The sequence below is a fragment of the Lithobates pipiens genome, unplaced genomic scaffold (genome assembly GCF_037356315.1).
Source record: "Lithobates pipiens isolate NorthernLeopardFrog02 unplaced genomic scaffold, aLitPip1_a1.2 Scaffold_16, whole genome shotgun sequence".
Lineage (NCBI taxonomy): Eukaryota > Metazoa > Chordata > Amphibia > Anura > Ranidae > Lithobates > Lithobates pipiens.
This window is the reverse complement of record NW_027507748.1, coordinates 602,022,789-602,035,054: the sequence shown is the minus strand read 5'-3', so window position 1 is coordinate 602,035,054 and position 12,266 is coordinate 602,022,789. Positions and strand designations below refer to the sequence as shown.

At 46.9% G+C, this 12,266-nt stretch overlaps 1 protein-coding gene across 8 annotated transcripts in view; it reads right to left on the bottom strand.

The window, feature by feature from the left end:
* PARP4 (poly(ADP-ribose) polymerase family member 4) overlaps window positions 1-12,266 on the bottom strand; it is a 716,724-nt gene that overhangs the window by 461,195 nt on the left and 243,263 nt on the right. For all 8 annotated transcript variants that reach the window (XM_077483981.1, XM_077483982.1, XM_077483983.1 and 5 more), the window contains exons 18-19: window positions 6,474-6,638; window positions 6,140-6,186 (exon numbers count right to left, since the gene is read on the bottom strand). In XM_077483981.1, the coding sequence (XP_077340107.1) occupies window positions 6,140-6,186; window positions 6,474-6,638 (212 nt within the window). The remainder of the gene's footprint in view (window positions 1-6,139; window positions 6,187-6,473; window positions 6,639-12,266) is intronic.

Genomic DNA, 12,266 nt, shown 5'->3' with positions numbered 1-12,266 from the left:
CTGCACCTGGAAGAGGGACAACAGTGGTGCCGGATCTGGACGCTACACTTGAAAGGACCGAGTGCTGGGTCGGGGGGTCATCTGATTCCTCGCCGCTGTCCGTTGTCGGCTGAGTAGGAGGAGGAGGTTTGCTCTTTCCTGGATTACGCGCTGGTGCCATCTTGTCTCTGGGAGTGCGGGGATCAGACTGAGACGTACGGAGCAGGTATCACTGGATTGTACCCTGTTGGAGATCCACAGACTCAGTAGATCGAGAGCTGTGTGTGGACATGCTGTTCAGGTATGTGCAATGTCTGAGGTATAGCCTGTCTGCTACGGGTGATCACGGGACTCAGCTGGACATTTCTTTAGCCAGACATGGTCGTTCTGTGTCTCTGCGGAGTTGAACGGACGGAGACCCCAGGTGGGCGCTATCTGGTTGGGCTACTTTGGTGGCTGTGTATGTAGAGATCCAGGTTTGTATGGATGAGGGAGCTCAGGAGTGTGGGTGCATACAGCAGCCTGGGTGAACCAAGATGGCCACCTTTCTGGGTCTCTGGATATGTATCAGCAGCCTATGTAATAAGGGGGGTTGGTCCTCAAGGACATCCCCGTCTAATTCTGAAGGTGCCCGGCCAGGATTTCCAGGGGGTCAGTGAGTCTAGAATGGGGCCCAGATGACACGGAGGTGTAGCAAGATGGCCGCCCCTCTAATTCTTTGAAGCCAGAGCCTTGTCAGCAAATGCAGCCAGAGAAAAGTACATGCCCCCTTAATAACCCCTTTAGGGGCCTCTGGTGGTCTGGCTAGAGTGTTCCTGAGGGTGGATGGGGACGGATTGAGCAAAACAGAGAGGCCTCCGGGTGTACCAAGATGGCCGCCGTCACTTACCAGGACCGTTTTGGATGATCCCAGGGCCACTTAGGGAGGACTTCGGGCTCTAGATGGCAGGCTGGGTGTCCCCGGCAACCTGCAGGTGGTAGAAACAGCCGCTGGGCTATGTAGTGCGCCGGAGCTCAGCCTCCGGGTGGAGCAAGATGGCCGCCGTAGGCCGAAGCCTCGGACTGTCCTGCCGGGTGGCCGGAGCTCCGCGAACAGCGCACCCCAGCTCCTCCTGGTATGCCCAGGGCCTCCGGTGGGGTCCGTTCTGCTCCGGTGGACGGGAAGGCTCTGGGTGTGCGCTCTAGTAGCGGAGCTCACCCCAGGCACGTCCACTCGGGTCTCCGCTCGGCCACGCCCCCGACTCTTCCTCTTTAAACCATAAGCCTGAACAATTACTTGTCGAATCCATTTGGAAATAGTAGATTTCCATGCTGCCTGTCCTTTTTTAGGACCTTCTGGAAATACAAACAAAACATCAGTTTTTCAAATCTGAGCAGTTGCCTTCAAGTAGACTTTGACTGCTCTCACCACATCAAGAGAATGTAGTAACTCTCTTTTCCTAGAACTGGGTTCTAGAAAAAAAAAATGTAGAATAATATCCTGGTTTACATGAAAACCTGACCCTACCTTCGGTAGAAAGTTAGGATAAGGTTGCAATACTACCTTATCCTTGTGAATAATTAAATATGGCTCTTTACAACTAAGAGCAGCCAACTCTGATACCCTTCTTGCAGAAGATATGGCTACCATAAAAACTAGTTTCCTTGTCAAAAGGACAGAGGGAATATGTTGTATCGGCTCAAAAGGCTGTTTCTGTAATGCTGACAGAACTAAATTCAATTCCCAAGGGTTCAGGGGTAACCTAACCGGAGTATTAAGCCGCGTTACCGCCTGAATAATGCTACGAACCAAAGAATGGGAAGCAAGTGTTTGCTGAAATAATACTGATAAGGCCGAGACCTGGCCCTTGATAGTACTCAAGGCCAACTTCATTTCTAACCCCATTAGTAGAAAGTCAAGGATTCTCCCTATGACATACTTCCTGTGGTGCCAACCCTTGGATTCACACCAATAGACATATGCCTTCCAGACTCTAATAAATGATTTAGGAGGCTGGCTTCCTTGCATTAACCAAGGTAGATACCACTGACGGCCCATGCTTCTTCAGAATGTGTGTCTCAATAGCCAAACCGTTAATTTTAGCGCTTGTAAGGTAGGATGGAATACCGAACCTTGCTAGTGAAGGTATGGACATGGTGGTAGGGTCCATGGGTCCCCTACCGCCATCTTTATGATCTCTGCAAACCAAGATCTCCTGGGCCACAAGAATCACAGACTTCCCTTCCTGCTTGATCCTGAGAAGAAGTTGTGGAAGCAGCAGAACAGGAGGGAATGCATAAATCATTGAAAATGGATTCCACGTGAATACCAAGGCATCTGTTCGGCACGCTAGCGGATCTTTTGTCCTTGACACAAAGCTATCGATCTTTTTGTTGAACCTGGACGCAAACAGATCTAGGTTCGGAATCCCCATCTTTGACATATTGTCAGGAAGATATTGGGGTGAAGAGACCATTCTCCCAGGAACAACTGCTGGTGACTTAATTTGTCCTCCTGCCAATTCTCTCTTCCTGAAATGAAGACTGCTGACAGGCAAGGTACATTGTTTTCTGCCCAAGTTAGGATATGATTCACCTCTCTCTGGGCCACACGACTTCTCGTGCCCCCTTGGTAATTGATATAGGCCACTGCTGTGGCATTGTCGGATTGGATCCGGACAGGACAATTCCGTAATCTAAACGTCCAGGCCCTCAGGGCCAAGCGCGCTGCCTGAATCTCTAGAATATTGATGGGCAAGGTCATTTCTGATCTGGACCATTTCCCTTGGACAGTCACCTCTTCCAGGACTGCTCCTCCCCAACCTGAAAGGCTGGCATCTGTTACCACCTTCCAGGTAGGTAACTGGTAGGAAGGATCTTCCTTTCTACAGATTCTTGGTTATCAACCACCAACTAAGGCTCTGGAGCACCCTTGGAGACAAGCACATTGGGAAATCTAGAGCTTGGACCTTCTTGTTCCAAGCCGATGGGATACTGTTTTGCAGCAGTTTCAAATGAAACTGAGCATAAGGAATGGCCTCGAATGAAGCCACCATCTTTCCCAAAAACCTCATGCAAAGTCAAATAGAAGGATTCTTCTTTGCCTTGACTACCTGAATCAGCTCCCTTATGTATGGCACTGATCTTCGTCTGGGGTAAGAATACTCGCTTCTGGGCTGTAGCTATGATCAGACCCAAGTATTCCAATCTCCTTGATGGTTTTAAGGAAGATTTCTCGAAGTTGAGAATCCAACCTAGGTATTCCAGGTATTTGACTGTGGTGACGATACTTTGGTTTAAGTGGGCTACCAACTGGTCTATCAAGAGCAGATCGTCTAGGTACACTAAAATAGTTATACCTTGAGCCCTTAATCTGGCTAGAGGAGGGGCCAGAACCTTTGTAAATACTCGAGGAGCAGTAGCTAGTCCGAAAGGCAGAGCTACAAACTGAAAATGAAGATTTTCTATCTCGAACTGTAGATATTTCTGGTGAGTGGGGAAAAGCGGCACATGGAGGTATGCATCCTTGATGTTGATTGACGCAAGCTCTCCACCTTGTAGGATGGAGACTACTGATCGGATTGACTCCATGGGAAAAGAGCGGATATTCAAAAACCAGTTTAGATCTTTGAGATCTAGAGTGGGTCTGACATCTCCATTTGGTTTGGGTACCATGAAAAGGTTTGAATAAAACCCCAATCCCTGTTCTTCTATGGGGACCACCGATATCACCTTTTGAGACAAAAGATGGTCCAATGCCTGAAAGAGAGACTTTTTCTCTGGATCCCTAGGAACGTTTGATCTGAGAAAATGAGGAGACGGGGACTCTCGGAACTGTAGTTTGTACCCTAGAGCAATTGAAGAAGCCACCCATTTGTCTTGACACTCTTCTTGCCAGACCCTGGAGAACTTCAGAAGGCTTCCCCCCACTTGAGCGAGCGGGGGTGCGCCTTCATAAGGAGGCTTTAGTATTTTGTTTTGTAGGTTTCCTTCCCCAGGACTTCTTTTGTCTCTGGGGTTGACCCCGAGGTATACCTCTTGATTTTGAGGGTGGAGGCCCTCGCACTGGAGAAGCGGCTCATTTAAATTAAATACGCTTACTCCTTTTCCTAACTGGCAAAAGGGTGCTTTTTCCATTAAAAATTCTTTGGCTTTATTTATCCAGATCATCCCCAAACAGCCATTCACCGCGAAAAGGAAAACAAACCAGAAACTTTTTGCAGGGCACTTCAGCTGACCAATTTTTCAACCAAAGTATTCTACTTATATGCACCAGCCCTAGCGTAAGGCATGAGGCCTGGAGAAGAGAACCTCCAATAGCGTCTATTGCAAAACATAATGCCCCCGGTAGCTCGGCCAAATCTTGGGCCTGCTGATCAGGAATAATCTTGAGCACCTGTTTAAACTGGTCTTTCAAGGCTTGACATACACCAATTGCTGCCAGTGCAGGCTGCGCTACTGAACCTGCCAGAGAAAAAGTGTTTTTTAACAGGAATTACAACTTTTTGTCTGTTGGATCCCTAAGCATTTGAACATTGTCTACCGGACATGTCAAACTTTTATTCACAGAGGATATAGCAGCGTCAATTGCTGGTATCTCCCATTTATTATTAAACTTTTCCTCCATAGGATAAAGTGTTGAAAACCTTTTAGGAGGATAAAAATGCCTATCTGAGTAATCCCACTAAGAATGCATAAGCTTTTCCAGCAATGAATGGATAGGAAAGGCATGCACAGCTTGGGAAGGCTTTAGCGACCCCAAACAAGAAGTAGGCTTGTCAACCGACTCAGTTAAGGGTAGCATAAATGTGAACCTGATCCTTCCACATTTGAACCCTAAGAATAGGAGTCATCAGCCTCTCCCCAGTCCCCTGAGAAAAATTCATCATCTCCCGCCCCCGGTTCCTCAGTTTGAGGGTCCTGGGTAACGGAAGGGGACCTATCGCACTTAGTCCCACTCTGGGATGCGATTAAAGCCTCTTACCTCTGCTTCTATCCTAATATGATTTAGGAAAAAACCTTTTCAGTAACCCAGACAGGGGCTGCAGTGTTGGAAACAGTTGCAACACCTGATGTCCCTGATGGCTCACTCTGACCAGCCACTTCAGATCTCTCAGGGGAGGATGCCATTTTAGAGATGATTTTAGGCTTTTTTTTTAGCTTAAAGGAGTACCCTGAGCACTTTTTTGGGGTGTTTCCACTCCCCCTTCTGACCATAGCCCAATGCACAAATTCAGAGGTACTACTAGAAGAAATCGCATCCACTGCTTGAGCCAGTCCAGTAACTCCCGCTGCTATTTAACGCTCAGCCTGGTGCTTTTAGTAAATGTGCCAAGGTAATACCTGTGTCACAACATGTTACAGGCCCCATTTTGCTCTTGTGCTCCCCCGACAACTGCAGCCAGCAAAAAAATTTAGCTTTTAAAAAAACTCCCTCGCTGGACGTTGGCACACGCCAGCGCCGTGCTAAGCCCCGCCCCCTCCATCATGTCGCGCCCCCCTTTTCAAAAGAGTGTCTTATCACGTGGGCCTCCGATCCCACAGGAAACTTTAAAAGTCCTTAGAAATCTCCACTTACCTTTCCCGCCGCAGGGTTTTCTGTGGTAAAACCAAAAGACCCAATCTTCACCCCCTCACGATGGGCTCCGTTTAAAAACCTTCAGGAACTGGGGCCCTTTTTTATCGGGGGATCCACACTCCCAGACCCGTAAAAGACTCTGCCAGAAAAACCTTATGGCTGAAAAAAACAAAAGTACTGGATCCCGGGGTCCAGCTCTCTAAAAAGAGAAGTGTTATGGGCTAAACCTTGTTTCTTCCACCACAAGGCCTGGGTACCATTCAATTCGGCCTAAAAAGACACTTTGAATGGATCTGGCTGCATAGCTAGCCCCAGCAAGGATTGCTCCATTGGAGCTCAGCACAGCACATCTTTACCCGTGACCAACACTTAAGACACTGGCAAAAAGACTGAGGTACTCCCAGTAGTGGGAGGGGTTATATAGTGAGTGGACTTCCTGTCTTAGGGTGTGCCAGTGTCCATCACCTGAAGGTGGCCCATAACCTACATAGTAATTACTATGGCTCTGTGTTGTATGGCCAGTGATGTACGATTAAGAAAACTCAGTATCCTTTTGTAAGCGTTTAGTTCCACTTTAACACCTTTAAAATCCATTACACTTACCCTTGCGCTGCCTTGTCACCCTCAATTCCCACTGTTGCTACCGTATCCTGAGGAAAACAAAAAAAGTTATGGAAAACTATAGTTTCATAGATTAGGGCTGGACAAATGAATGTCCAAAAGGGAATGTTAATGATCTAGGGAATAGGTACTTCAATTACCAACAACAGAAAAGGCTCAAGATAAAGTAGAGCACCACCTGTAATATTTGACATTCATTAGCTCACTGAGATTTTGTCTAGCTGGCAATAGCTATCTAGACTATTGATTTTCATATATAATGTGTGTATACAGAGTATAAAAAACAAAGTATAATAAAAATGAGCAGTACAGTTACCTGGGTATTTTCTTTCAGTGCTTGATCTTCTTGCCAAGAAGCCACAGTTCCAGGAATAGAGAAGAGCACATCTGAATATGAACATTTCAGTTCCGTTATATAGGTGACTTTAATGATGACAGTTGCCTTGGCGGGCAGATTCCCAACACTCACTGTAAAGACATCCTATAAGAGAAATATCTGTATAAATACTATTTATTATACTGTATAAAATACTAGCATAAACAGTATCAAGACCTTCCCTCAACAGTGATGCAGAAGATAATATGTACAGTGTTTGCAAAAAATAAATAAATAAATAAGATGATAGAAATGTAAAATACAACATTATTAAATAAATTGTTCACACTCTGGGGCTTGTGAAATGCTGTAGTGCAGCAATGATCAGAAGTTCTAGTATTACATAGTAGTAGTTCACACAAGCATAATAAATGCAGTTTCTTCATTACCGTACATCATTTGTGAATTTATACTGTATGTGAACCCTACCAATGATCTTGCTCCCCTTTCAGCTCTAAAACTGAAAGCGTTTTGTTATATTGGTTGAATAAGTGCATAATAATACCTGTTGATCCTGCCAAAAATACACTGCTGTCTTGTGTCCTGTGCACTCTGCATTGTTATCTCAAATATTGGAATCGGCCCTTTTCACCTCACTTCTGTGAACTACAGAACTCATACCCCATGCTATGAAGAGTGGTAGGTGTTCTATAGTCTTAACAAACTTTCTGTCCTATAGTGACATTACTACTCCATTGATACAATACAGTTGATGGTTGTTGTCACCCTATGACAGGAAGTATGTTACTAGCAGGATCACTAATGCCGCGTACACACGATCAAACAAGCGGGTGGAAAAGTCCGGCAAACTCAAGTCCGCCAAACAATCCCCCCGTGTGTAGCCTCCGGCATACTTTTTTGACCCGAAAGTACGGCGGACTTAGAATGCCGTGTTACACTCCAATCTTCCCGCCGGACTCGCATTTCGGCGGACAATCCGGCCGTGTGTGTGCCAGTCCGCCGTACTTTTGAAATGAGCGGACTTTTCCCGCCCGGAGAAAAGTCCGCTCATTTCGAGCAGGTCTCCAGGTAGGCGGGGCTTGCGAAGGAGACGTCGCTGGCCCCGCCGCCTGGTATGGACTTAAAGGGGAACCCCAACGCCGAAAAAAATCGGCGTGGGGGTCCCCCCGAAGTCCACAACAGACCCTTGTCCGAGCACGCTACCCGGCCGGCCAGGAAAGGAGGGGCGAGCGAGCGCCCCCCCCCCCCTCCTGAGCCGTACCAGGCCACGTGCCCTCAACATGGGGGGTGCCTTGGGGAAGGGGGAAGAAGGAGAAGAAGGAGAAGAAGGAGAAGAAGGAGAAGGAGAAGGAGAAGAAGGAGAAGAAGGAGAAGGAGAAGAAGGAGAAGAAGAAGGAGAAGAAGAAGAAGGAGGAGGAGAAGAAGAAGGAGGAGAAGGAGAAGAAGGAGAAGAAGAAGGAGGAGAAGAAGAAGGAGGAGAAGAAGAAGGAGGAGAAGAAGAAGGAGGAGAAGAAGAAGAAGGAGAAGAAGGAGAAGGAGAAGGAGAAGGAGAAGAAGAAGAAGGAGAAGGAGAAGGAGAAGGAGAAGGAGAAGAAGAAGAAGAAGGAGAAGGAGAAGGAGAAGGAGAAGAAGAAGAAGAAGGAGAAGAAGGAAGAAGAAGAAGGAAGAAGAAGAAGGAAGAAGAAGAAGAAGAAGAACAACAACAACGGAAGGCGGCGGCGGCGACAGAAGCTATAAAAGAGCTATAAGAAGGCGGGGTGGCCCGGCAGAAGAACCGAAGAGGGGGACAAGACCCCCGAAGTCGGAAGAAGAGGCCGGCGGCGACGAAGAAGAATGCCAGGCTCCTCCTCTAGTAAAAGAGCTACAAGAAGATAGCTGAGGAGTCCGGCGAGAAGACCCCCGAAGACGGAAGACCCCCGGAGCTGTGCAACAAAATTATTTTATCTTGCGTGTTGTGTTTTTTTTGCACTTTATTTTACAGGTGAATGGGTAGGGGTACATTGTACCCCATACTCATTCACATAGGGTGGGGGGCCGGTATCCGGGGGCCCCCTTATTAAAGGGGGCTTCCGGATTCCGATAAGCCCCCCGCCCGCAGACCCCGACAACCAACGGCCAGGGTTGTCGGGAAGAGGCCATTGTCCTCATCAACATGGGGACAAGGTGCTTTGGGGTGGGGGGGGGCGCGCGGCCCCCCCTTCCCCAAGGCACGCCCCATGTTGAGGGCACGCGGCCTGGTACGTCTCAGGGGGGGGGGGCGCTTACTCGCCCCTCCTTTCCTGGCCGGCTGGGTAACGTGCTCGGACAAGGGTCTGTTGTGGACTTTGGGGGGACCCCCACGCCAATTTTTTTTGGTGTTGGGGTTCCCCTTTAAGTCCATACCAGGCGGCGGGGCCAGCGACGTCTCCTTCGCGGGCCCCGCCTACCTGGAGACACGCTCGAAATGAGCGGACTTTCCTCCGCGTGTGTGGGCGAGTCCGTTCATTTCAAAAGTAGGGCAGATAGTACGGCGGACTTAGTACGCCGTATTAGTCTGCTGAAAAAGTGCAGTGTGTGGGCAAGTAGCCTGTTCGGAAAGTCCGACGGACAGTCTGGCGGGAAGTCCGCCAGACTAAGTACGTCGGACAGACGGCTACGTGTGTACGCGGCTTAAGTAAAATTAAAGGAAAGAAGGTTTGAAAAAAAAAGAAAAGAAAAACAATTGTAGCCACCACATCTGAGAACTTGTAAACTGCAGGAGATTACATTTTTATTTTAACTAATACATGTTTTCACATTTATTAGAGCTTTTATTGCAGGGAATTGCTGGATTACTTTTATTTTTTGCCATATTCTGAATATCACTGACAATAATCGTGGGGCTTTTCCTTTAGTCCATTAACATGGGGCATATACAACTATGATGAAGAAAAATTATGGTCAAAGACCTCCACTTGTTCTTGCTTCGGGTTCCCGATGCGCAGTGATGCAAATAACGTTGGGCGGGGCCACAAACATGTGTTGTCCTGCCAATTCCGGTTGTTGGTTAGGTCATCTACTGTCTGATTGCCTTGTATCTGCCTGATCAGTCTGAATACCTTTTATGGTTTTAATAACAAAGCTGTACTAGCGGTATTGACGCTATGCAAGTCCTTTACTCTGTATGATGGTGATGGCTGAGTTTACTTTGGAGATGTGATGATTACTAAGTGATGCTTTTATAGTGGGACCCTGCTGACCATACTTACCTGATTTGGAGACTCCAGATGAGGATTTGAGGCTCCCTAAGTGCTGTTGATCTCAGCATCCCATCCATCACATCCGTCTGGTAAGAGGCTTTATGGTGGTGGTGGGCATGCATATAAGATGCACTTCCTAGTCTCTTCACAGGTTTATTTCTCGTGGAATCTCTGAGAGAAGATCAACCTCAATTTATTCACAAAGACATTTTATCACAGTTGTTCTTTTACAATATGGGCTGACCACTTTTTAACCTATGACATTTAGGAACGTGTAATGGTTGTTTTGTTTGATGTATATACACATAACACTGATAAAGTCATAAGCAGAGCACTATTTTCTCTGTATGTATATTGCTATATCACATTTGATATTCAGGTAATTAAGTTGCAGCTCATTTGTTTCCTTTTTTACACTTCAGCGCAGGAACATTTTCTTGTTTTTATAACTCTTACCTAAAGAGATGTGATTATAAAGAGCATGTGATGTGTACACAGTGGGGGAGGGGAATTTACTAAAATGGAGAGTGCAGCACTGCACAGAAACAAATTAGCTTCCAAGTATTATTTGCAAAGTAATTGACCAAGCTAAAGTTAGGCACCATGCACGAGACGCTGTTAACCACTTAAGGACCACCGCAGGTAAATATACGTCGGCACAATGGCACCGACAGGCACAAGCACGTACCGGTACGTGCTTGCCTTCCAGCGGGTGGGGGGTCCTATCGGACCCCCTCCTGCTGGCTGAGGAAGTCCGTTTCTCTTCAGGAGCGATCCAGGATGAGGGGATGGCTGTTGGTTTCTGGCCATCCCCTCTCAATCGCTCCTGGAGAATGAGAAGCTTCCCCTGCCTGTGTAGTGTAAACACAGACAGGGAGGAAGTGATGTCATTCTCCTCGGGGCAGTCTTTTTGACCGGACTGCGAGCATAGCAGCGATAGTAAGTGCACCAACACTACACTGACATGTAGGTACACATAGGCACACAAATCACCCCCCGATCCCCCCCCTCCCAGTCACAGTGTCACTGATTGCAGTGATCATTTATTTACTGATTACTGCATTTAGTGTCAGTTGTGACAGTAAAAAGTGTCAGGGCAGTTAGTGTTAGGTCCAGGGTAGCCCCCTACCCCCCCTAATAAAGGTTTAACCCCCTGATTGCCCCGAGAGTTAACCCTTTCACCCCCTTTTGCCAGTGTCACTAAGCGATCGTTTTTCTGATCGCTGCATTAGTGTCACTGGTGCCGCTAGGTAGCTAGTTATTTTTTTAGGTTCCCCGTCAGGTTTTTATATAGCGTCCGTGACCCCCATATACTACCTAATAAAGGTTTTAACCCCCTGATTGCCCCCAGGTAACCCTTTCACCCCCTTTTGCCAGTGTCACTAAGCAATAGTTTTTCTGATCGCTGCATTAGTGTCACTGGTGCCGCTAGGTAGCTAGTTACTTTTTATGTTCACCGCCAGGTTTTTATAGCATTAGGTACCCCCATATACTACCTAATAAAGATTTTAACCCCCTGATTGCCCCTAGAGTTAACCCTTTCACCAGTGATCGCCATATAAGTGTCACTGGTGACGCTGGTTAGCCAGTTAGTTATTTAGGTTCCCCGTCAGGTTTTTATATAACGTCAGGAACCCCCATATACTGCAAGTACTAATATCACTGGAACAAACACACGAAACACAAAATATTAAGCGTGTCCACCACTGATCCCAGCGCCCTCCGAAGTAAGTCAAAATACACACTGACAAGCTGCTATCATATAAAAAGACAAATCACAAAACTATATAGTATATAACACCCGTTCACTTGTTACCTCATATATACCATATTGACAGCGCTGAAACAGAAATATAAACAATAAACTAATAACATATAAAGAGGATAAATATTCTATGATTAGAGAAAGTCACTGAAAAGTGTTCAGAGCATTCCCAAACATATAAGTCTCAATTTTCAATTGAACGTTCACACTTTGGAAGGTCAGGAAAGAAAGTCCATCTCCAAGAAAGAACCACCAGTGCATGAAGAGTCTGACAGCCGGTGACACCCCTTATGGTAATTCACTCACCAGACCCCCAAGGGTTAACAGGCACTTCGTTACGACTGTTAAAGAAATCCCACTGGTATCCCTCTGGAGAATCTTCTTATCACACCGCCAAAAGTTTCTCAACCTCAGGTTCCCTGATATCCCACCGATAAAGGTTCACTTAGTTCTCATTGACAGCACCAGATTCACATATAGGAAACGATAAAACATAGATTCCATAGTGCAAAACTGTTTTATTATTTAAAACTCTCGTGCGCATTAAAACATACGTACACAATTTATACAGCAAAAGTCTCCCTTAAGAATGTCACTGGCAGCATGATCAGAGTAGTCTCACCGCAGTCCTGAGCGTGTTCGATCTAATGTAGGCTCAGCTTCCACGGCGGGTCCCGGGTAACAACACCAATCGTCTGCTCAGTAGTGACGTGTAGCTGCCTGGCAGCTACACATCACTACTGAGCAGACGATTGGTGTTGTTACCCGGGACCCGCCGTGGAAGCTGAG